Source organism: Parasteatoda tepidariorum, chromosome 3 (genome assembly GCF_043381705.1).
Source record: "Parasteatoda tepidariorum isolate YZ-2023 chromosome 3, CAS_Ptep_4.0, whole genome shotgun sequence".
Taxonomy (NCBI): Eukaryota; Metazoa; Arthropoda; class Arachnida; order Araneae; family Theridiidae; genus Parasteatoda; species Parasteatoda tepidariorum.
Window position 1 is genome coordinate 92,389,487 of NC_092206.1, and position 26,480 is coordinate 92,415,966.

General features: G+C 31.1%; 1 protein-coding gene across 1 annotated transcript in view; it reads left to right on the forward strand.

Annotated features, from left to right (window-relative positions):
- The first annotated feature begins 497 nt into the window (after positions 1-497).
- Positions 498-26,480, forward strand: part of LOC107442687 (uncharacterized) — a 39,801-nt gene continuing 13,818 nt past the window's right edge. Inside the window, exons 1-16 of the mRNA XM_043053255.2 lie at positions 498-718; positions 3,370-3,494; positions 4,827-4,903; positions 5,083-5,212; positions 6,182-6,354; positions 8,830-8,932; positions 10,456-10,616; positions 12,380-12,541; positions 13,142-13,268; positions 14,817-14,974; positions 15,066-15,182; positions 15,266-15,349; positions 18,397-18,529; positions 21,050-21,162; positions 22,380-22,440; positions 23,789-23,903. Coding sequence (XP_042909189.1) covers positions 3,410-3,494; positions 4,827-4,903; positions 5,083-5,212; positions 6,182-6,354; positions 8,830-8,932; positions 10,456-10,616; positions 12,380-12,541; positions 13,142-13,268; positions 14,817-14,974; positions 15,066-15,182; positions 15,266-15,349; positions 18,397-18,529; positions 21,050-21,162; positions 22,380-22,440; positions 23,789-23,903 — 1,799 coding nt within the window. The 5' untranslated portion in view covers positions 498-718; positions 3,370-3,409. The remainder of the gene's footprint in view (positions 719-3,369; positions 3,495-4,826; positions 4,904-5,082; positions 5,213-6,181; positions 6,355-8,829; positions 8,933-10,455; positions 10,617-12,379; positions 12,542-13,141; positions 13,269-14,816; positions 14,975-15,065; positions 15,183-15,265; positions 15,350-18,396; positions 18,530-21,049; positions 21,163-22,379; positions 22,441-23,788; positions 23,904-26,480) is intronic.

Consider the following 26,480-nt stretch of genomic DNA (forward strand, 5'->3'; position numbering starts at 1 on the left):
AATAAAATTTAAATCTTAATTAAGGATGTTTTTTTTTTTTAATTTTTTTATCGAATCCAGAGAGATATCTTTAATGTACAATATATTTTGTTCTTTTATTTTTAATACNACATAAAAAATTGTAGTTTTTATGCTCAAATTTGCCGTTATTTTGAAAAAAAAATTTTTTTTTTAATTTATGACATATGTATTATATATTGAATAATAATTTTAAGACTCTAGGTTACAAAAAATAAAATTTAAATCTTAATTAAGGATGTTCTTTTTTTTAATTTTTTTTTTATCGAATCCAGAGAGATATCTTTAATGTACAATATATTGTGTTCTTTCATTTTTAATACAAAGGCAGAAGCTCCTAAATAATTTTTTTTATAAATTATATAAAATTAAGTATTATAGTTTTTTATAATTTTTTTTTTAGATATGGAAGATAATGAACTTTGATTAGAGTAAGATAAGCATATTGTGTGATGGAATTCTAGTTCAACCTTTCTCCCTTTGCGTGTATGAAAGTGAAGAACTAATTGTATCGATTAAAAATATTTCTTTTATGCATCTTATCTCTTTCATTATTTAATAGATAAATGAAAACAAAAGGTACAAAGATAATATACGGGGAGTAGGTGTTTGCTTTTTTTGAACTCAGGGGCGTCATCTCATTCCTCTTGTCAACTTTGGGGAAAGGTGGTACCGCTAGGACTAAAAAAAAATACAGAAAGTAAGTATAATGTCATTAATTTATAAATTCCTAAAAATTTAATTAAAAGCATCAAATTCTGTAAATTTCTTTTAAGCTTTTTAATTAAAAAAGTTGACAGTTTCTTTACCATATGTATGCCCCAAAAATGGGTTTACTTCATGTATAAGATTATTTGTGAATAACTTTAATTCTAAAAAAATTAAGGATTAATTTTCTAATTAAATATTAAGATATAAAATAAAAATGGTATGTATAGCAAAATATCAATTAAAACTTAGTTAATATAAATTTAAATTTTTTTTGTTTTTAGTTGTTTCTGTGCTGAGGAAAAAAGGAACACATACATGGACAGTCAATGATATGTATAAAAAATAAAATAATTGTAAAGATCTGAAATATCCGAATTTTTGGTATTCCGATATTTTTCTTCCTTTAAAATTTAAAGACTACTCTCCTAAATAAAATGATATATTAGAGTAATTTGAAAGAATGGAAGGAGGCTCGCTCCGACCACCAACCCCCGAGGTTGCTTCTCATTCATCACTGTCTTTTCCCACCCTAAAAAGTCAATATTTTCAGCAACAACAAAAAAAGATTATTTATAAGTTTTGTTCTTAAAATATATGATTATTTTAATTTTGTGTAAGAACATCTTGTTAGCATACTAATCGCAATGGAATGAACTGTTAATAGGTTAACTGTACATGAAAAAAGCTTAAACTTTAACTTAGGAATACAGAATGTGCAACACAATAAGATGTAATAAATGAAAAGTAATTTCAGTTATTAACAATATGCATCGATATCTTACAACATTCCAAAGCGGTTTTATCTCTTTTCAGTGTTTTATGTCTTTAAACATTTTTATATAAAAGTTAAGATTTAAAATCGAGCACACTCACATATTTTTTTAAAAAAATTTATTGATTCATTCTTTTGTTACTTTTAATACCAAAGCTTACGAAACGAAGAACTCGACTGAAAATAAACAATGACGACGGATAAATATTTACTAATTCAAACAAAAAGTAAGGGAAATTATTTGCAAAAAAGCACTTAAAATTACAATAATTTTCGAATGAATTTCTGAGAAAACTGAAGTTAAGCTCATAGATAAGAATTGTTCTTTCAGCATGTCTAACTTTAACTTAGTAGTTGCATTTCTGAGGCGTGTAGAGTGGCTCGTATTGTAATTTTTTTTTACTAGAAGTTTAATGGTTAATAGTTCTGCAACTACCTATCGAGCATTAAATTTTTTTATTCCATTGTACTCTTTGTATATTTTTCTACTGACCTTAGTCAGTTCTACCTTGGCTATGTTTCTCTGTGGGCCTTGGCTTTCTGAACAATACATCCATACTTTCATACAAACATACTACATCCATACAATGTTTCATACTTTCCACTTGATTTTTATTATAATTAAATCTATTGTTTCATCTAATCATCTCTTTTTGGGTCTGTACTAAACCCATGTATTAAACCCAAACTCATGTACTAAACCCAGACTCATGTACTAAACCCAGACTCAAAAGGGTTTGGGTTTAGTTCATTGGTTTCCAAATGAAATTTTTTTTTCTCAGCTCCAAATCTTCTTCCATTCTTTGTAATAATAAAAAAAAATATAAATAATTTATAAAAATTCTTTTAAAAAATTATTAAAATTATTTTTTACTTGGAATCTCTGGATAAATGAATTTTATAATTGTGTGCAAATATTTTTGATTCTCTTAAAAACTTCAAGAGATATGGTAAAATACACAAAGGAAGGAAATTAACATTATGAGGCCCAAGCTTTTGTTCGATCTTATATCTAAACGATAGGAACCCTATTTTGATGGCTAAATATACAAATATTTCTAGAGAAAGGTATGTTTTATAGAGACGGTACTTTTTTGTGTCTGATTTCGTAACTCAAAATATTGATTAATTAGAATATTTAAAATCATTCTTTTGAGCCTTTAAGATTGACTCTTAGTTCGTGAAAATCCGATCATCAGAATAAAAGTTATTTAGGATCAAATCCGTTTTTTTTGTCACTTATAAAATATAATAGTAGCTCTTAGAATACTAGATTCAATAGTAGAAAGCATAATCTGCATAATTATTGGGTGAAGAACATTAAAAAAAGTTTGCATGTGCAAAATGAAAAAAAATACTTGCATGCGCAAAATGATAAGAATATTTGCATTTAGAAACTAATATAAATAATAATAAAAATAAATAAACTATATAATATTATTTAAAAATAAAAATAATTAAAATAATAACAAAAATAAATGAACTATATAATGTTATTAAAAATAAAAATAATATAAATAATAATAAAAATAAATGAACTATATAATATTAATAAAAATAAAAATTATCTAAATAATAATAAAAATAAATAAACTATATAATATTATTAAAAACAAAAATAATATAAATAATAATAAAAATAAATAATGTATAATAAAAATAAATAAACAATATAATATTAATAAAAATAATATAAATAGTAATAAAAATAAATAATATATAATAAAAATAAATAAACAAAAAAAAATCAAAATTATATTGTTGTGTTCTATTTTATCAGCTTTTTAGAATGATAAAAATTAATTTGATTTAAACAGAATGATTTAATTTTTTTGTTGTGAATTAATTTGTTAATTTTCTTTTCAAAGGTTTCTTGAAAGAGAGAAGATCTCTTGAAAGTTTTTAAGGATGAGGTGCCTGGCAATCCTCACTCTGCTATTTAGTGCATACGCTTTAGTGCACAGTGACTGTGATTTATCTGGTGCAAAGAGAGGTAAAGTGTCTCAATTTGAATGCATAGTTTTGAAGTTAGTATAATTTTGTGTCCGATGAACCTGAAATTTAAATCCAAGAAACATGCAGCATTTCCGATATTTTCTTACAACGAAAGACTTCCCAGCTATTATAGAAGAAAGCATCTTCGCCTTTTGCGGCTTTGACAAAGGTTTAATTGCCCGTCCAGAGGCAATTAAATTGATCGTCTTACACTTTCTTTAATCGTGACTTAAATATTCAAGTACTCCATAATTTTAAGTATGAAATGAAATAAAACACACACGCACAATTGGGTGGTTTGCGAGAATGGTGAGAAAACCGGATGAATACTACCAATTGCTGTTTCATTGGTGTAAATCATGGTAGTGCAGTGAATATACAGGCGCTTATAGACCATTGGCCAAACGTCGATGGCTATAGTTTCTAAGGCAGAGATGCCATGATCAGAAATCTCTTTATCCGTTGTGAACGGACCTAGTCCAGTTATAGTAACACCTCCAGGAAGAAAGAAGGAATTCGTATCGACCAGCCATCGCTGCGAATCGAACCCGGTTCAAATCATTGGAAATCGAAAACTCTATCCCCTGAGTCATTCTTGGAGGAATTGGTCATAGCCTGCGCTTAAAAACGTTTGAGTCTTTTTTGGAATGATTTGATTTGATTTGTTCATTTACGTCGCACTAGAGCTGCACAAAGGGCTATTGGCGACGATCTGGGAAACATCCCTGAGGATGATCCGAAGACATGCCATCACAATTTTGATCCTCAGCAGAGGGGATGGCACCCCCGCTTCGGTAGCCCGACGACCTGCGCGCGAAGTCGAGCACTTTACGGTAGAACAGTTTAACGAGGACCAATACCGCACACCCTCGTTCCCTACGCAGACTGATCCAAGTGGCCACCCACCCGCACACTGACAGCAGCCAGTGATGCTTGACTTCGGTGATCTGCTGGGAACCGTGTCTTAACGATCAGTCCACTGCAAGACGAGTCTTTTTTGGAAAACGGGAACATTTTCAGTTCCTTTTCTGAAAGAGGGTTCAACGCTGAAAATTTATGAATTTTTTTCTTTCTGAAAAAATCAATTGATATCCTATTTTACTTTTAAATTAATTTAGAAGTCGATCTTCTTGACATGAGAGAAAATTGCAGAGAAAAACTTAACATTAAACAATGAATCAGTTACATTAAATTTCTACATTAATATAAATATCGTTTCTTTTTGTTTCGAAATGAGAATGTGGAATCGTATCAGGATATTCAATTTCAGTTAAAGTACGTGTAACTTATATTTTTTTTAATTCGCATATGTTCTTTTTAATTAATTTAGATGTGGACTTTCCTGATATTGAAAAAGACGGCGTAGAATCATTTCAGCTTTCTGTGGAATACACTATTCAAAATTTAGTAAGTACAATATATTAAATTAACCATTTCTTTATTCATTCAACAAAGAAGCATTATTCCTGCTGCGAGTAAACAAACCAACTTTTCTGTGGTTGTTCACGAAAGCTGCAACTTTATATACACATGCAAAAGATGATACTTCAGTTATTTTTAATACGAAATTGTTTCTTAAACTCTAGCAACAAACGAACTACTACACTGAATACTACGATCTTGTTGAGAGACGAGGCAGAATAGATGCCCATCAGGCTGGAAATAGTTCGTCTTACGTGTACAGGACTCAAACCAACGAAGCCTGGGAAATATCAGGTACTACTCCCTTTTCAATTTGTTATTATTTGTTATACTTTTCATTTGTAAAGAAAGCCCTTAATATTTTACAAAAATATGTTTGATTTTGGACCAAAGGAAGGGCAGAACCAATTCTCATTTCTCCTATCGCAAATTGTAAATGTTATATATACAAATCACCTGAAGCGACCAGCTGATCAACCTATACGAACTCACAACTTTGTGGCTCCACGTTTGCTCGAAATTTGAGAGTGTTATTTTTGTAAAAGCTGTCAACTATGTTAATTAAACTAATTACCATAATAAGCCTAAAAAATTACGAATATCGAAATGAAACTTGCTTAGATTTTTATTAATCTTATAATGAACACATGATTTAAATTTAAGACTTCCCTCTAAATAAAAAACGTGTTATTTAAAATTACTGTTAATTAGTCTAATTACACAGATAAATCTTAGTAAATCAATTATTGAAATGGAACTTGCTTAGTTTTTTATTTTATTTAACATGAATATGTCTCAAATATGAAAAAATAGTTCAAATTTGAGACTTCCATCTCGGTTAAATATGTTACTTAACATTACTGCCAATCAGGCTAATTACCCAATAACTACCTCAATAATTATAAAATATCGATATGTAACTATCTCTCGTCTGCCCTGTGTCAAAGCTCCTCCAATAGCAAGATTTTTCGAACCTGTTATAAACCTAATAACGACTCTAGTTATTTTTAAAATTTGCATATAAGTTTTGAACTCATTCGTTTTGGAGAATTTTATGTCTTCCTTCATAAAGCTAAATAATTGCAATATGAATTAGTTTATACCTTATACCCTCATTTTGTACCTTAACTTCATACCTTAAATTTAGATCGCGTACCTTCGATTTAGATAATATTGCATTTAACTCTAGATGATCTTGTACCTTTTTGCCTGAGAAACACAACGTGATAACAAATATGATTTAATGTGACTTATTATTACCAGAGAGAACATGCAAGCTTAAGAACGCCACAGATACACCCGATATGGAGAGTCAAGACATGATAGATTGGCGGTACAGTGTTGAAGGTGATGAAGAAAAAAGAACATTCGGACCTTCCGCCATGTTCAAGATTGCAAGAGATGTTTGGAACAGCACATCGAGGAAATCTAAAATGGTACGTTATTTTCACTTTCATTCATTGCAAAAGAACCACGACAAATCATGTGCTTAAAACTGCTAACGGGTTAAACTGGTTCAGACTTTTACCAAAAAAAAAACTTAGTAACATTTAGATGCAATGGCATAATCGTACTATTGATATGACTCATCTATAGCAATATTATGATTCTAATTTTTTCTAAAAAAATACATTAAAAATAGTTGCATTTTGAAATAAAATAGATATATCGAAGAGATAATTATAAAATTGCAAACCAATAAAAATAATTATTAATCAAATTTCGTTTAGTACAATTAATTTAAAGGGCTAAAACTAGGTCTATTCGAAAGAAAATTTTCACAATAATTATTAGAAAAGATAAAATCTAGATTTCATGTTAATGTCACGTTTTATGCAAATTATTGTCGAAACTTTCATTTAAACAGGTTTAGAAAAAGCTGTTCTTATCGTAATTTAATGATTTGGCGAGCTTGTCCAGCTCATTAATTATTTTTCTAGAAGACTACGAGGAAATCCTGAAGTAATTTTCGTGAAAATATGACAAAATTATGCAGTGGTGAACCCCAACCACTACTAAACTGAACCCATTAGCCCCGAACACTTTCTAATCAAAATACCCTAACTAATAGAAAAACCTTTTTTTTTTTTAAGTTTACTTGTCTTTTTTTCTAAATTTTGTATTTTTTTTATTGCTATTTGATATGTTTTCTCTTTTTCCTATCTGTCTTGCCTTTTAATCTTAACCATTAACCGATAAATGCTCCCTTAGGGGGGCATAGGCTCCGGGGTTAAATGTTGGTGAGTGTCCAGTTCATTATGTTACGTTAATACAATTAACACTGAACCTTGAACCTATTTGAATGCAATTTTAGACAATAATTATTAGAAAACATAAAATTAAGATTATTTAAATAAATAAAACTACTCGTTCAAAGGCACACGAAGAAACGGTTCATAATAGGGAAGCGCCCCTAGCGGCAAATAATGAGATTTCCGTTCACGGGTTTTCAACGCAATTCTTANAAGTTAGCCTAATTAGAAAATATTCTAATGATTATAATATTAATATGATAATGCTGAAGTTTAAAGGCTGAAAGAAAGAACTCGGTACATGTGAAATACTGCAAAAGATATGATGCAATAATATGATGGCGCGTTTTTTCAATCTGCGGCGTAAAAATATATCAGAAGCAGTAACCCGGAAGTCTTGAAAGAGCAATTTTACCACTAGCGCCACCACCATTAGCTTTACACGATCACCCATCCATAACACTGTACCTTACTAAAATTAGCATAGTTAAGATGGCGATCTAGAGTTACACATTTAAATGTTATAATGCAAATATTAAAATACAGTAGTATAATTGTACTAGGTTGACATGATTGATAAGGCACATCTATATCAATGTCAATGTTGCCCAAAGGTTAAACGTAAGCGAATGATAACATTGATTTGCATTGCAGATTGCGCAGGGCCTGACTTAGCCTAATTGGGGCCCGGGGCAAAAACTTCTTCGGGGGCCCCCACTGCATCATTAATAAAGATATTTTATATGGAGGAATTTAAAAGTATTTAATTTTGAGGTAGTTAAAATTTTCACCTCATTGTAGATAACACGAAAATTCACTAGAATCTAAAATAGCTATTAAGTCGCACTTCCTCCAATGGTCAGATGAAATAACGTTGTGTCCATTTTATTGATTTTCTGATAATTCTATGTCCATCATGCTGAATGCAGTTTTCTGATTGTTAACTTTGTCATCTAGCATGGAAAAATTCATATCCTTGCTGACATCAGGGCATATCCTTGCTGACATCCGTCCTGACTAAATTTACGCAATTGTGATGGCTCAATTAAGCCAATCAGAAGCCTGTATGTTTTGTAAACATATTCCATTTTGCAATATGTAAAAACACAGGAATTTGATTGGCCAAATATGTCCATCGTACTTGCAACAATTTAGCTTAAGTCCGCAATAGAAAGCCATGGATTTACGAAATATAGATTGTGTTCATACGGTAGATGAATTTGCATTAATGAAGAAACTAACTTAAAACTGACGGATTTTACACTGTACTGATATTTTGTTTAAAAAAAAGTTCATTAAAGAATGCAACGTAAAATAAACTTTTTATTCGATTTGGGGGCCCCCTCTAATGCGGGGGCCCGGGGGTCAACTGCCTTGTATGCCCCTGCCTTAGTCAGGCTCTGAGATTGCGTATTGGTAATCAACAATTCACATGAGAGTATTTAGAGTGAAGGTAAAGTCTATTAAAATTAATAATTCCAGAACAGAACAATACGTAATTGTGCGATTTTTGGTGGCAGAAAGTTTGCGCCATGCAGACATTTATTCATTTTAGAGAGTAAGTGTTATATCGAACTGGAATGTCGTAGGTGCTGTATAATTTTAGAATAAAAATTACTAAAAATCATAAGTTTAAGAATGATTTTTCCTTAATTCCAGGCATACATGGGTAAAACTGAATTCACTATTAGAGGTCTCAAAGCCCAGTATTGGCGAAGGTGCAGTGGAAGTGACAATTCTTACGTCGATTATTATTTCACGAGTGAGTATTCTATGACAACGATTATTTAGTTTATGGGGGAATATTATTATTATTATAATAATACTATTTTTTAAAAAAACACCATTTTTTGGGCAGACAAATTATGCATTCTAAGTATGAAAAAAAAAACATTTTAAGTGATATTCTCAAATATAGCCTTCTAGAAACTTTCCCAGAAAACACCACTTTTCTGAAACTGTCCTGTTATTCGGAAATCTTATCATATTTTGAAAATTTAACTTCTTTTTAAAATATTGGCGCAACTTCATTCGTTGGTTTCGACAATTGATTGTAACGGGAATACTTTTACCTTTTTGTAAAGTGAATTCTTTGCCAATAAAAGAAATTTTGCTTTGACGACAAATCTGAAGGAGTTAGTCCACTTTTTATACCTTGTAAGAGTCAAGAAAGAAATCAGAGTTTTTGTTAAATGTGGATTACTCGTAGCTGGGTAAGAAAGGAAATGGGGAGGAATATATATCATAGCCGGAAGAATTTTAAGCTGTTATAACTAGTTATGAGGATAACGTCTGAAAAATCGTTTGAACTTATTGAATTCTTATCTATTTGTTTTCATTTAGAAATGACAAAAAGTTCCTGATATTTATATAAATAAATGACATTTTTTATATTATATGATTACTAGCTGACCCGGCAAACGTTGTTTTGCCACATGAATTATTTCTATAGTATGAAAATATAGCTTATTTATTGTAAGTGTGTGCGTATGTGGTATATGAGTGGAAGTGGCATGGAGCGCTATGAACGATGACGGAATGTGAAAATAACAACACACCAAATAATATTTTTTTTAATTTATTGTAACTTTTTTTTATAAATTATATATACAACGAATTCTGAAAATATTAATCACTTAGTGCAATGGAGTGCGCAATATTTTTTGTTGTCATTCCATCTTTAGCTAANGGAAGAATTTTAAGCTGTTATAACTAGTTATGAGGATAACGTCTGAAAAATCGTTTGAACTTATTGAATTCTTATCTATTTGTTTTCATTTAGAAATGATAAAAAGTTCCTGATATTTATATAAATAAATGACATTTTTTATATTATATGATTATATATATACAAAAAAAAACATTCTGTTTTTAAGCTGTTGTCATTTCAATGCTTACTGAAAATTTATAATTGATTAACCAATTACTAGTAGAAACCAAATGGACCCTATTTTATTTCACAGTAAAATAGTGTAACTGGTTGCCATTGACAACCATAATACTACACTTGATTGAATGATAAGTGTCAAGTTATATAGTTCAGCCTCTGGCTTGGACATCTCTATTAAACACACGGTGTAGCCTATATTTTGCTGAAAGTTTTTGGAATTCCTTTCGAGAGTTTTCTACAAATTTTGTTAACAAAACAAAATCTGCAGACAATTCCAAATCTGTTGATGATTAAAATGTTTGAAAAGTCAGATTTATTTCAGAACTTTTGTTTAGAAAATTGTTTAATTATTGTTAGTGGGGTTGATTCTTAACATTTGATGAATTTCTTTGCAGCTGACGATGAGCAGGATCCTCTCGGAACCGATTTGAAAAGAATACCCCTTAGGGTGTATTTCGGTGGCAAGAAAGACGGAATGGGAGAAGAAACTTCAATTCAACAATACGAAATCATCACATTGCAACCTTTCATCTCGAGGAACGTCTATCCATTCCAAGTAAGACAATCCCTCCCCCCTTGTAGAAATCAGAACGTTGTTTTTCGACGCTCTGTCGCCAAGGAAAATAAAAAAGCTATAGTTTAAGTGCCTTACACTTGAAGCAATGCGATAATTTTAAACTATATATGTAATCTTTCCATGAAGAATTATCAGGGCTTTAGAACAGAGAACTAACTTAAATATTTTAAAAGATATTAAACTATTTTAAAATCGCCAATTTGGCGACATTTTTTCATCTAGACGAAAATTATCAAAATCACTACCGTATTCTATCGGTTTTTGAAAATTTTTATGAGCACAGGTAATGCAGCATTGGAGTAAGTTTTTAAAAATTATAAAGTTGACCACAAACACTTTTCATTTTCTCAAAATTGTGTCTTTTTCTCGATATGGACGTTTTGCCCCCAAAAATTTCAAAATAAGCGTAGACAGTGCTGGCTTGAGATAGGACAAATTTGTCCCAACAGTCATGAGCAACAGTTGCAAATTCACAGTAGTCATAAAAATCGCGAAAAAGCATCAACACATTATTCGTTGACACATTATTCGCGAAAAAGCATCATTTCATGTGACGACGAAACCTTAGAAAAACAGCCTTAACTATTTTATTGACAAAAGAGAAGAAATGAGTAGAATAGATTTAGCTCAACAGCACAAAATAATTTCATTGAAACCTTACACCTTGATGTAGTGACAGTAATTCAGTTCAAAGGTACAGTTCTTTAAGCAAAGTTCAAAAGCTATGAAAATCTATAATTAATTTGTAACATATTATATTATAACATTATTTTATCCATATATAATTTAATAATCATAAATATATCATCAACTTATGACATAACTTATAGCTTAATAATCTTGAATCAATAATAAACCTATAACATAATTTAAAGCTTAATAATCTTGAATCTATAATTGAGTTATGACATATAAAACATTCTTAAATGTAAAATCTAACATGATTTATAGTTTAATGTAATCTTGAATTTATAATTAAATTGGCTTAATAATCTTAAATCTGAAATTATCTTTTATCAAAACTTATTACCTTTTTTAAAAATCTTGAATCTACAATTACCTCATAACATAATTTATAGCTTAAAAAACTTGAATCTATAGTAAATTATAATTTGTAGCTAAATAATGAGTAGTAATACTTTATATACTTGGCACTAGAGCAGTACAATGTGCTATTGTTGACAGCCTGGGAAACATCAGAGAGTACGATCCGAAGACATACCATCACAATTCTGTTCATCTGCAAAGGGGATGACTTTGGCAGCAAGACGACCTGCTCGTAAATTCGAGAACTTTAAGGTAGAACAGTTTAACGAGGACCGTTATCACACACTTTCGGATCCTTCCCAGTCTGATCAAAGTAGTCAACCACCTGCTAACTGACAATTGTCAGTGATGCTTCAGTGATCAGCTGAAAACCGTGTCTTACAATCATTCCAATCCAAATTGAGACTGTAATAATCTTGAATCCATAATTTTTAAACACGATTTTTAATAATCTTAAATATATAATTAACTTAAGGCGTAATCTATTGCTTAATACTTTTAAATCTATAATTATTTTGTAACTCGAGTCAATTAATTCTCTGAGTCATATACGTTTTGCATATTATAAATCTATGACAAATGTAATGACAAATAATGGGAAAAAATCAACATAAAATTACATCGAAGAATAAATATAATTATTTTTACAAGGTTAAGTTTTTCTTAACTGGCGATTTCTTTCTGATTTCTTACAGTTACCGAAAGGTATAGGCTGCAAGAGGGGAAACTTACCAGATCCTCCAACACTGCCAGACTTTGCAGACACTAACCTGCAGTTCGGTGCCGAGGTTATATACAGGAAAATTGACTGGAACAATGAAGACACTGAATACTGGAGCTATTACAGTACTCTTTCAGTAAGAATCTTTTTTTCAATTAGCTCGAATTCTCAAATTATTACACATTGAAACGGTCCGTGAATTGTGGTTGTTATTTTACACTAACACACAGCTGTAACGGTCGGGATATCCTGGTTGGCAGGACGCTTGACTTACGTTCGTGATAACGGAAGTTCTAATTCAGCCGGTTGAAGACTCCCCGTGTAGTAAATAGAGACTAGTGCACGCCAAATCTGTCGGGTCCCATGTTCCCATATCCCACAGCAAATTATACCTCCATGTTCCCATATCAAATTAAACCTCTGGGGGTCTGATTTAGAGATTAATTGTTCTCTGGTTCAGGTAAAAACTACGATTTGTGGATGAATGAATGGAACAATAAATGGGTGTGGCAGAAATCGAATTCTTGACCATAGATGGCGCCACTGAAAACAAAAACAATCTTGATAATCCTTGTCTTAATGGCTGACGATAACAACAACACAGCTGAAACTGTCTAAATTGTGTAAAGCTATCAAGCGATCATGAGGAATTTTAAATAATCAGGATTATAAAGCTTATTCAAAATATTCTTCAGTTTTTATTGTTTTCAAAAAAAATTCTTATATGTGTTTTTAGATGGCTTTTGATATTGAATCTCAACACGCAGCATACTATTACTCTCCATGGAACACCACCAAACTTCAGCCCGGCGAAGAACCATCAGTCTTAACTTCGGAATACGTCGTCTATGATATGAAACATAGTAAGTAGCAATATTTCATCTAAATGATACAATGATTTATATCATATTTTCTGTGTGATACTTCTACAATGGACGTTGACGATCTCTTACTTCAACCAATAGTTATGTCACACGATTCATTTCTAAATTTCATCCATATATTTCTTCAAATTCGCATTCAATGTCCATGTTTTAAGTTGGCTTAAACAGAAAACAACATTTAACAGCCATAAACAGCGTGCTTGTAGCTTTGTCTTTGTAGCGTTAATCAGGCCAACATAACGTCAAGATACGTAGCATCTGAAATAAATTCGAGCATGTCCAGAAAATCCATGGATTGCATGTAATGGATAATTTAATCAAAGTTCAATGAATTACTATAGTCAATTTTGGAGTTTAAGGCCTGCATTAAGCCATTAAAAAGCTAGGATTCTTTAAAGCAATAGCTTCGGCGAAATGGGATAAAGTAAAGGTAGAAAACTTGCAGCTCATTGCTAAACATTTCATTAAGCATTTGCGCCTCTGCATCGTGGCAAAAGGCGGTCACTTTGAATAATCATAGTAACTTCATTAATAAAATTCTATTATTATTTGTTATAATTCATTACTTATTTATTTTTAGTAAACTTATATTAAAAACTGTGCGTTGGTTTTTCTTCTGCATCCTGTAATGTTTCTGTGATAATAAACATAGTTTCTATGACTATGACTGACGCTAATGTGTCTGTGATATAAAATAGAGTTCCTGTTATAGAAGGTAATGATTCCGTGACACAAAATAAAGCTTCTTTGCCAGAAGCTAATGTTTTTCTGACAGAAGATATGGTTTCATAGTTTCTGTAAAATGAACTGATGTTTCTGTGATAGAAAATAGAGTTTCTGTCATAGAAGCTTATGATTCCGTGATACAAGATAACTTCTTCTATGTCAGAAACTAATGCTTTTGTGATAGAAATATAGTTTCTGTCACAGAAACTATTGTTTCTATGATGATGGAAAATATAGTTTCTGTAAAATGAGCTAATGTTTCTGTGATAGAAAATTTAGTTTCTATGACAGAAGCTAATGTGTCTGTGATATAAAATATAGTTTCTGTAATAGAAGATAATGGTTCTGTGACGTATAATAAAGTTTCTTTGCCAGAAGCTAATAATTTTCTGATAGCAGACAAAGTTTCTGTAAAATGAACTAATATTTCTGTGATAGAAAATATAGTTTCTGTCATAGAAACTTATGATTCTGTGATACAAAATATATTTTTGTCAGAAACTAATGTTTGTCTCATAGAAAATATAGTTTCTGTAAAATTAGCTTATGTTTCTGTGATAGAAAATTTAGTTTCTGTTACGGAAGCTAATGTTTCTGTGATAGGTATACATTTTGTAACTGGAAGTAGAGGCTACTGTAATGTAATTAAATGAGATGTTTCTTCATTTGAACGATTAGGTAATGCTACTGGAACGAATAGTAACATTTTTTGATAACTTTTCTATATTTCGTTAAGGACAAAATAAAATTGAAAATTGTTTAGGTCTAATCCATTTCACTTCTTTAATTTTCCACCTCTAGAATATGCCTACAAAACTGATCTGTCGACAAGTCAATGTAGCATCGAAAGATCAAGTTCCTTCTATCCTACTTACAAACTCCCGAACAAAGGGGGTGAGTTGATATTGACAGACGGTTCCATTCTCTTTCCCTTGTCAGGAATGTCTTATCTGTCTGAGGTATTTGAAGTTTTATTTTTCATGTAACTGCAACTGTCATGTAACCGTTAAACAAATTATAAAAATAAATTATTCGATGTTCATTTTACAGGGAATTCAGAGAGGCTTAAAAGTTAACGTTTTCGAAGAAATAATTGAAAATTTCGTTATGAACAATGTAACAGAAATCACCGTTCCTAAAGCGATCATCACGCACTCTTATTTAAAAGTAAGTACTAAATACAACATCAAAGTTTATATACCAGCATTTTCTTCTTGCGTTTTTAAAATAGAAATATTTTTAAATTTCAGGATGACGAAGTGGAAAGAAATTCTGTGTCCGTTAAAAATGCTTTAGTTCAAATTCAAGTAAGACTGCTGGGCCGTCAAGATAAGGTATGCATGCATTTAAAAAATACATACATTATGTATGTGTATTGTACGTGTACGTGTACATTGTGTAAATACATACACGCTATTGTAGAGTAACTTCCCTGATTTGAATTTTTTAAAGCCTTTTCAAAAATGAAGTAGAAAAAGCAAGATATTGTTACGTTCTTCTTTAATGGCGGGTTCTTTTAACCCCTTAACGATCGGTTAATTTTCAAGAAAAGGGTCATAAAAGTGCCCATTTTTTATACACGTATATTATACACGTATTTGATTATTGCTGACATCTAGTTTAAAATAAACTAACTATCTACAGTTACCTTAAAAATATCCTGGTACTTGCCATTTGGTGTGTAAAATGAGAAATAAAATGTTTTCCCGGAAAAAGAAATGAATTAGTTTTATTCTTATTTGCGTGTTACTACTGAGCACTTCCAGTCCGGGAATATCACGGGAGCGAGAAATAGAGGGCGAAACCTCACCCCGTCATTTTCACGGGAGCGAGAAGTAAGGGGTTAATGAACAAGGAATATAGGAATAAACGAATATAGGAATAGGAAAGATGATTTGTTTGCAGATGATGAAAAAAGAAAACTGTGCTAACATTTACAAGCTATCCTACTAATTTACAATTGAGTACTTGCACTTCAAGAAGAAGACCACGTATACCCACATAAGTGACCTATGGCGTCAGCACCGGCTGATCGTTTATAAACAAAATGGAGTGTTAAAGTCGAGCACAGTTTCTTCACATAAGTTAGAATGTTAATTAACGTGAAGTTAATTATATACAATGCCGTATCACACAGCAAATTTATTGAAATATAATTCTTTCTCTTCTACGTCTTTTGCTTAACTTAGATTTATTGTTTATTTATTTATTTCATTATAACCGTGATATACTTTTGCTTTGTGTACCTGGCAAACTTCGATGCATAATTAGATTGTTTATGTTTTACATGGATTCATACCGTCTTTGCGTTAAGTTAGAAACATAAAGTGAACGAATTGAAATCTTTGTGAAAGAATCTAGTGCGTGTCACTTAAGAGAATTGATACTTGACGGGCTTGGTTTACTAGAAATAGAATGGAAAGAACAGTTGTTAATGGAAACAAATGCCACGTTTCAACAACCAATCAGGATCGAGCAAACTCACACTACGTCATTTGCAGATATCCCATCTGATATGATTTCCGTTAAATATCACGGCTTCTAACAGTTTTCAAAGGATGGAAACATTCTGGTGCATAGTTATCATAACTTAACTCTGTTGGGTAGCTCATAACTCACTCGGTATAATTTATTTATTACTTAAAAATATACTCGGAAATTTTTTTAACAATGTAATAGGTCGCAAACAAATAGTTAAATCAAATAAAAAAAGAACATCATCAAAATATAAAGAATATTTTAGACTGTTATTTTCCAAGTTTTTTAATCAAGTAATACTTAGTAAGTATATTTCTTTTGACCTTATTTTTAACAAGGATTCAGAAAATATATATTAAGAATGGTTATTATACAGTAATTTTGGAAGCACGTTGAACCATAATATCGTTAATATAGCACTAGATTCTAACATATTATTGTAGAGATCCTGAATAACATTTAATCTAATGATCGGAGCTTCACGTACTAGGACCGAATCTGATTGGACGATAACCCAACTTTAGATACATTAATTAATTTGTGTAAAAGAGTTTGAGTCATCAAACTTTCAAAAAACGCGAAGTTAAAATTTGATTTTTCAAGAACTATTCACGATTTCGGTCAAATTCTGTATTTTGTCTTTTAAAATTATGCTTCTTAAATGGCGTAAAATGTTTTACAATTCAAAATTCTTTCGACTGTTATTAAAATAAGTACTAAGATATAAAAAAGATATTTTTTTTCATGAAGTTAACTTTTGATAAGCCCGTTTTATAATCTATAATCGTTCCATAATTTCTTGTTTTTCCGTATATTAGATAGAATACACAAAAAGTGAAATTAACGTCAAGGATCTAAACTTTCGACTGCTGTTCCACCTAAATTATCGGAAACTTATATTTTAGAATGCTGCTACCCACTTCCCATATTTTGTGGGTCAGGAATCCAAATAAGCCGAAAAAAAGGCATGTTTATTCAGAAAAAGTACGTTTTTGTGTCTAGTATCGAAACTTAAAATATCGTCTGCATTTATTAATTAACGCTTTTAAGGTTATAGACCCTCGAACCAATGAGTCAAAATGACGAATCAATAAGCCTCGAATCAAAAGTTACTCAGAGAATTTGCTTTTTTTATTATATTACCCACTGGCAAAATGGGTTTTGTTTTGGGTTTTATAGCTTGCGCTTATTTTTACGTCATCACACTTTTCAGTTGTGTTCAAGAGTAATAGTAAACAGTGCGCATGCGTCGTCATTGCATGCGTTGCTATGACGACCGCTGCTGTTTGATTAATTTTTTTCGAATTCTTTTTCTTTCACTTTTAATTTTGTTATGCATTAAGTTGGTGAGTTTATTTTTGAGATATGGGACCCGAGAGATTCCATAAATACTTCTTGAGTTGTGAATAAAAGAGAATTTCATCATTTGAACGATATTTTTGTATTTTTTTTAATTTTAATTAAGACTCAGAAATTCTAGCCTGCAGTTCAAATTGGATCGTTTTCAATACTAATTTGGGGAGTTTCAGAAATAAAGAGGGTCCCAGAGGCTAGAGTTGAAGCAAGAAAAAAAACGATGCCAGGGCCTGAACTTACCAAGGCTGAACAAAAAATTAGACAATGACCATTTTGCCAATGAGTAACCTGTGATCGCCTTTCGACGACGCAATTTATTTTATTTTTTTTAAGCTTTTTTTATTTATCTTTTTTTTAAACTTGATTACTCGATATTGTGATTCTTGAACGGAATCATAACTCACTCCAACACATTATTCTGCTCGTAAAAAATGTATGGTTCATCATTGAAATGGTTTTTCCGAAATTTTATCGGAACACCCTGTTTTTGAAAGGCTTTATTCATAAAACCTGTAATTTGCAATTAATATATTTTCCGTTTCTGCAGGTAATAGAGCTGTTGACATTCAACTTTTTCAACTTCGACACGGAAGTCAAAAACAGAAGATTTATTTTCGATATACGACGATGTTTCAAAAACGATGATGATTACGTATGGGTTACGATTGGTTTCAATGCAGGTATAAAATAATGAATTTCTCATTTTAATTATTTTATAACCGTCGTTGAACAGCCGACCCGATTTTAAGTTTACGACTATCATTGTTCAACTATGTATCCTTGTAAATTTAAACCCAACTCAGAAGACAAGAGAACTCCTGGATCATGCATTGGGAGAAATTTGTCTTCACGGAGGACTTTTGATGGGACTAACCCGCATTTGCATTACTCGGAGGGGAAAGCCACGAAAACCTTCCACGGTTAGGCTAACCGCAAAGGGACTCTAATTAATGGACCGTCTACCACTGAGGATATTTTACATCAGCACTGTGGTCGGTGCGAGGCGGGTGCGGAACTCGTATCGACCAGCTATCGCTGAGATTCGAACCCAGGTTATTGGGAGACGAGTCGTCTATCCCCTGAGCCACCATGGCATTGTAACTTTATGAAAACTGATGCGGGATTATCAAAGTAAAGAATATCTTGTTAATAAAGTAAAATTAAACGAACGAGAAAAAAAAAACACTTTAACGCTTCTCCAGTACTATGTTATTAGTATTTATCGGTAGACTTTCGTCCAGTTCCACGATATTAATTAGCTCACATTAATATGAGAGATATTTAAATTAAGCTCGTTACAAAGTAAACATTTTCTTATTTCTTTTGTATTAATCGGTTTACTTTCTTCATTTTCTGTAGTAATATTTTGTCTTCATGTAATAAAATTAAGAATTTGCGTGTGTGCGGGTGTACATCGGATTAAGAGTGAACAGTAGACACTAAAATATGACATTCAACGTGAAGCTAAATTAAAACAATTGCAAACGAAGCCCTATTTTCAATTTTTTAATTTAAAAACAGTTAAAAAATGGAACATTGGTAAAGTGGAGGCCATTTTTTTAAAATTAAACTATAGAAAATTCAATCTGTCAAATATTTTCAGTTATGTTTGCTAGTTTATAGCTCTAATCAAAAAAGCTGTTGCGCATTCTGTAATACTTAAATATTTTTTATTCGTTATTTGAATAATCATTGTGATCGTGGTAGCATATGCGAGCTACGTAATTGAATTAGTATTCCTAAAGTTATCCGAAACCATCTATTATCTTTTATGTTTATATGCTATTTCATTTATAGGTATGCTTTTAAAACATTTTACTTAAAAGCTAAATTATTTAAAATCAACATTAACTGATATAAAAGAAAGTTTTGTTCCATAAAGCAGAATGGAGAATCGATACTAATTCGTTGAGGAGAAACGTAAAAAAACGCAAATTATGCCAATGATAATTAATTTTGGTAATAGTTACTAATTCAAGTAAAAAAATAAGCTCTGTACTGTAAAGGAAAATGAATGGAGAAATGGCACTAAATGATTTAAGCGAGCACAAAAAATCCCCGAACTATCATCGGCTTCAATGATATTTAATTTTGGTTAGTTGGTTATCGTGTTATGGAGATGGAAAAAAAAGATCCCTGAGAAGTCCTAACTTTCTGAGGCTCTGGCAACCTCTCTTTATGGATATGGATTAATTTTGGCAATAGATACTAATTGAAAAACAAAATTAAAAGCAAAATTAACGGGGGAAAAGTTTTTAGTTGTTATAGGAAACCGTAAAATGTCACCATACTATTATTGACACCAATGATGCTCAGTTTCGGTAGTAGGCACTACTGGCGGTACAGTTTTAATAGGTATCAAATGTATTGTTATACAAGTACAAAGTTCTTTTATGAGTAAATTTGGTGCTTGTTATTGCAGCACGAATACTGTGCATTTTTATGATAGATACTGATGAAATAAGTTTTATAAGGCCTCTCGAAGATATAATTACAAGAGAAAGTTGCTTGATTGTGGTAAATTTTAAACATCATGGGCTGCATCGAAAAATAGCATTATACCTGATGATACTGAATGTAGCTAATTTTTATTTTAATGGGATGAAATCTTTATTTTAATGCGTTTTGCTTAATTTAGTAACGTAAAGCCACCAGGAAGAGTAACAAATAATAATAAATTTAAAAAAAAAACATAAAAATTAGTTTAACTTTATGATTATTACTTTAGCTTTGTGTCGGTATTTGTGTTTCAGTTTTTTGCATGATTTTGTAGTGTTATCGTGTTCTGATTTATTGATTGCTTTCTTTTTTCATTTATCTCGTGCAAACAACGGGCATTCAGCTAGCAATAATATAAAGAGATTTTAAATTGAGCTCGTGAGAAAGTTAACATTTCCTTATTTTATCATTATTATCGACTTATTTTGCTCTATTTTAGAACTTTTGTTAGTTAATTAATATGGCCTTTAAACTCAAATAACTGCATAGATTTAATTTGCTGTACTATTACCTACAATTACATATGTTATGCTGTAAAATGTGAAACCTAATTAAAAAGTTAGCGCATCGTAATCATTTTCTAATTATAAATGAATTTATTTTTCTTCAGACTCATAACATTATGCATTTGATAATATGCAATATGAAACCATTTTTTCAAATGAAAATATTGAATTAAATATTTTTTTTTTCAATTTTAGATGAAGCAATATTGGCGAAAATCAGAGATAATGTACCCAGCATTCAATCAAATATTTTGAATAGCCTTGACTCGACATCTGAATTGAATCCTGTTAGAGTACCGACCATTCTAGTAAGTGAACTTTCAAATTTACTTTTTGGTAAACATAAATTTTGTTTAATTTAGAAATAATTTTTTTCTCAATAGATGTAGTTCAAAAGAGTTGTAAGGGAATTGAATTGTACAAGTATTTTTGAAATCAAACATTTTTCCAGCATTATTGCATCTCTTTTTAAGTTTTGAAAATCATTTTACCTACATTTGCTAAGTGTTTTAAATAGACGAATCCCTATATTTTTTTATAACCGTCGTTGAAACGCCTACCCAATTTAGGGTTCACAATAACTAATGTTCAATGCCGTAGCCTTCCAATTTTGTACCCAATCCAGAAGACGAGGCAACTCCGAGATCAAGTATTGGACGAAATTTCCTTTCGTGGAGGACTATTTGATGGAGCTAACCCGCATGTGCGTTACATGGAGAGGAAAACCATGAATACCTCCCTCGGTTAGCCTGACGGTAAAGAGACTCTAACCCAGGATCCGTCTATCACTGAGGATATTTTACGTCAGCACTGTGATTGGTGCGAGTCGGGTGCAGAATTCGTAACTACCAACCATCACTGGGATTCGAACCTGGTTCACCTCATTGGAAGGAGAATGCTCTATCTCCGGAACCACATATCGAAACATTTGCTCAAAAAGCGTATTACAAGAGTTCGAATAAAAAAAAAAGGAATGGGTAATTTTTTAAGATAATGCGCCTTGTTTTTCTATTACCCTAATTAAGTTTTCTCAGTTTTAACTACACTGTAAGAAAATTTTAGTATATCTTCATTCTAAAAAATGGAGGAAACTACTTTTCCTCAAGGGGGTGAAGGGAAACACTGCACCAAGAACCAAAGATAGTTCCAGTGAAACACCGATAATGTTCTTTTACACTACTTGGCGTAAAGTAGCTTCCACCATTTTAAGCGTTCAGTAACACTGAAATTTATAATTACTGTAAGATATGATACTCACAAGAGTCAAAAAAGTTATTTTTGCAATAGAATATGAACTGTTTAGAATTTATTTGACCATTGATTTAGAATACATACATACACTGATTCTCAAAATAAATTTGGCTTGGTGATGAAACATGCGCAATGCACAGAGAGAATGAATTGGAACTAGGCTTAACAGAGCAGAAGTGGACAAAAACAGAATGAATTTTGAATGAAAGGAATATTTTCGCATTGTACAGAATTTCAAGGAAATAGTTTTTAAGTCATTAATATTTTCTTTTAGGTGGACATCAAGGAAGGATTATTTGTAACATTATTGATTCTTGGAAAGCCACCAGTTCTGTGTAAGATTTTTACTTTCTTTTTTTTTCTTTCTTCTTAATAACGTTAAATATGACTATAATGTTTTATTCTCTTAGCTCCAAACAAGAATAGGTATTATTTGATAGCCTTCTTGTGAAATGTACTTGATATTGCCAGTTAGTTTTACTTCCGCCGATTCATGCTTTAAACCGAAGCAAAAAAGGCTTTAAAATATTATTTTTAAATTCAATTCATTAAACTTATGGATTTTCTTTTTTTTTAACTATTTGAAAAAAAAATATTAAATTTTTTTAGCCATTTTGGCATAGAACATCTTTATAGTGCATGGGGGTCCGCAATCAAGATGATTTGGTTCGCCGTGACCGGTTCGGTGTCGACTGGGAGTCACCACTGATGACGAACTCGTCACCGAAGTAAGTGGATCGGTGACGGATTTGGATATTCAGCAAGTTTAAAGTATCTGGCAAGGCACCGGTGCTTTTCCTTTTTCGCCATCACACTTTTAGTAACTGGCAATCAAACTTCTTGCTTACTTCTATAGTTTTATTAAGCTTAATGCTTTTTTTCTAATTTAATTTTGGTTCTTTTCTTCAAATTTTTAAAAGATGACTTTAATGAAAAAAACGTTTTCAACTTTCGAATCAGAAATGATAATTAAATATTACAGAAGTGCTTTATTTTATTATTATTAATTTTAAAAGTTGCAATAATATTATGATAAGTTGTAATAACTTCAGTTTTGGAAATTTTTTTCAGTAAAATTCAGTAATTTTTTTTCAGTAACCAGCTGCTGAAGCGCAAGCGTTTTCGTTATCCGTTTAAATTTTATGAAAACAACTAAAGACATCTTCACACTGGCAGTGACGCAGCTACAGATAAAGTATTATTGGACAAGGCGTTTATAATGTCATATCCGACGGTACACCGGAACTTATTTCTTTTTACTAGTGAATCATTCAGTGCGTCAAAGCAAAGCAGACAGTGAGTGGAACCATCGTGATTCCATTCTCTCGATTACGATTTCTTTACATTTTGATCATGAAACAAATACGTGGATGAAGTTTATTTATTGTAATACCCTTCAGAGCTTGCATAATTTTATCAATGTCTTCTTTATTTTCATTCAATATTACTATAAAAGTCTAGAAATTTCAATACATTGGGTTGGCTAAACAAGATGCCAAATCTTCCTTAAATTGGAATTATTTTTATTAGTTTCTTTATTTTTTATTTTTAATTTCTTTATTTTTCTTCTCAAAAATAAAAACATTTTTTTAAAAAATTGTTTTATTGTGTTTTAAGTCACAAAAACATGATTCTAGTAGAATATAGTATAGAAAACATTTTAAACTTTTATAACCTCAACAGGGGATTTCTTGAAACCGGAAAGTGGAAAAACTCTGAAGGGAGCATCTGATATTGATGGAGTTCAAGATAAAGATTCTTGTGCTACAAAGTGTCTGGAAGAGGAAGACAATTGCTGGTAAAATTCATATGCTTTACTATTTACTGTGAATTTAATGTGTTACCTTTCATTTATGTATTCTTTCATTCATTTGTAACTTACCTTTTTATCATTCATACATAACTTTTCTTTCATTCCTTGATGAATTTGCAACTCTCATTTTATTCCTTTCATAATTCCTTTATAATTTTCTTACCATTCATTTTATAAGTATTTCATGCAAGCAATAGCGTTATTCAAAACATTACATACTTCCTTTTGACTCCTATCTCTCCAATTTCTTTTTATTGGTTCAGTTTAGTTAGTTCGGATATTCTCAACCAACTGGACTTACTATGGACACTTTGTGCTTTCTCTAAAACCAAGGTTGAGTGACAAGAATCAGTTACTCATTGGACTTTGAGAGCTTTATTAAAAAATCAGAGCTGTTATTTTTATTGCATCAAACGCATTCATAGTATGAATGAATTATTATTGCCTCATACTTTAGAAAATAGTCAGATGGCAACGATAAAATGTTAATTATGGAGAACGGAAATGTATAAGTAAGTTTCCATCTTGCATTCCTCAGAAACATAAGTTAACTTTTTCAAAAGGCACGTATGTTTTAGTTGTGTTATAAAAATTATTATTTTCTCAGATTTACACAAATGTGTCAATTACGTTAAATACTCAATAATGTTTCATTTATATCAGCTTCTGTTCTATTAATCCTAATTCGAATCGCTTTATCTTTGTCTCTGTGATGTGCGTAGGGCTGATGAACAATTTAATTTTATTAGAAGAATAGATTAGTTTATGAGTTCTGAATTAAACGTTCTTGCTGTAATCTGTATCGTAAGAAAAACTTTACTGATTTTACCTGAGTTCATTACAGTTCATGGTATTGTAATTATCCTTAACTAGGCGCTGATTTTTTTGAATCTCCTTAACATATACACAACTATAGGCTCGCGTAAAACAAAATTTGAACGGAATTTGGTGCACTTATTTTGTTGCGCAAACTTGAACAGATCGTTTTTAAGTGTGTATTATTGTAGCCAGCTGTCAAAGTTATGTAACTTGCAAACACATATTTTCTTTAACCTCTTCATACTGCGGTAGAAAGGAATATAGCAAAAATTTTTTTACTTTTCCAAATCTCTGTTTTACTGCCGTAAATCAAGATAAGATTAACAAAATGTATAATACGCTGGAGACTAATAATTTTAGGTACACATACGTGGATCTCGGGTCTTAAGTAAAAGATTATGAATATTTTTTCCAATGTCCACCTGGATTGACATTCGTCAATTCAGGCGTATTAGGTCAGATTTGTTGACCACTCATTCAGGGGCATCCTATCAAGTGGGCGAACGTTGCTCCCACAGTAGGGACAGATAGTACAGAGGATGAAGGAACATCCATGCCTTGTTCGAAATTCGAAACCAGAACCTTTCTGATGCAAGATCAATTCCCTAACCCCTACACAGTCCGATCGGCCAGAATATAAATATTTCAAATGTTAAATTGCACCTAAGGTAGGAACAAACATGTATATTCTTTTATTATGGTCCACTTAAATGCAACAGATTTAATAATTCGTCTTAAAAAAGAAATAAATTTTAAAATATACGATTTTTTATTTAAGTACAATGCAATACTGCATTAAATAAACAATTGAAATAAAAATTCGATTAAATGATGATATACGCAAAAACGGGCTATATATAGTGTAACGTGGAAGATATATGCAAAAGAGTGAGAGAATGAAAATGACATGAGAATATATACAAGGTTGAATCTAAGATGAAAACGCAAGTGTCGGGCTAGATGTGAGAGAGTAGAGAACGACTAGCTGCGACGCTACATGGGGACCCTTCTCCCTTCAGCGAAGTGTTACTTCCCGGCAGAGGTATATATATGTACATGGGTCATTCTCACGAAAACTGTCATTTTTCAGTTTATAAAATCCCAAAAAAGTAAAGTGAATAAAAAGCTCTGAAACTTTTTATATTAATATAAATATGTAATGGCATTATAAAGAAAGTATATATCCTGTAAATTATACTTAGTATTTAAATTAATTAATTAATTTCACCATTTAAAAAGTGAGGGAATGACATTTTATTTTAAGACATGTTTTTCTCTAAGTTACAGCTACCTCAAGTATGAAAATGATAACATACTAAGTATATCTAATATTTATTATAATTTAGTTTTATATATTTAATAGTTTATACAGGTTTGGGAAATAAAATTGGCTGGCACGATTGAACGAAAAAATTTTTATAATATACTCATCTTGAATCATTCTCTCACTTTATACACTAATGAGGGACTGACAAATTTAATAAAATTTAAAAATAACAGTTAGGCCTAATTGATTTCTGAAATCAGTCCATACAATTGCATTCATACAAGAAGGAAACATATAATTATCCACTTTCTCGATGAAGTTGTATTTTATTTTACTCTAAAAAACGACATGAGGGAATGACAAATGTAAAAAATGTTACCTGATTTGATTCATTCAAATTTATTCCACAGCAAAGCTTCTTTAAGTTGAAGATGGAAACATACTGCAATTTTGTTCTATGATGCCAGTTGTTAACT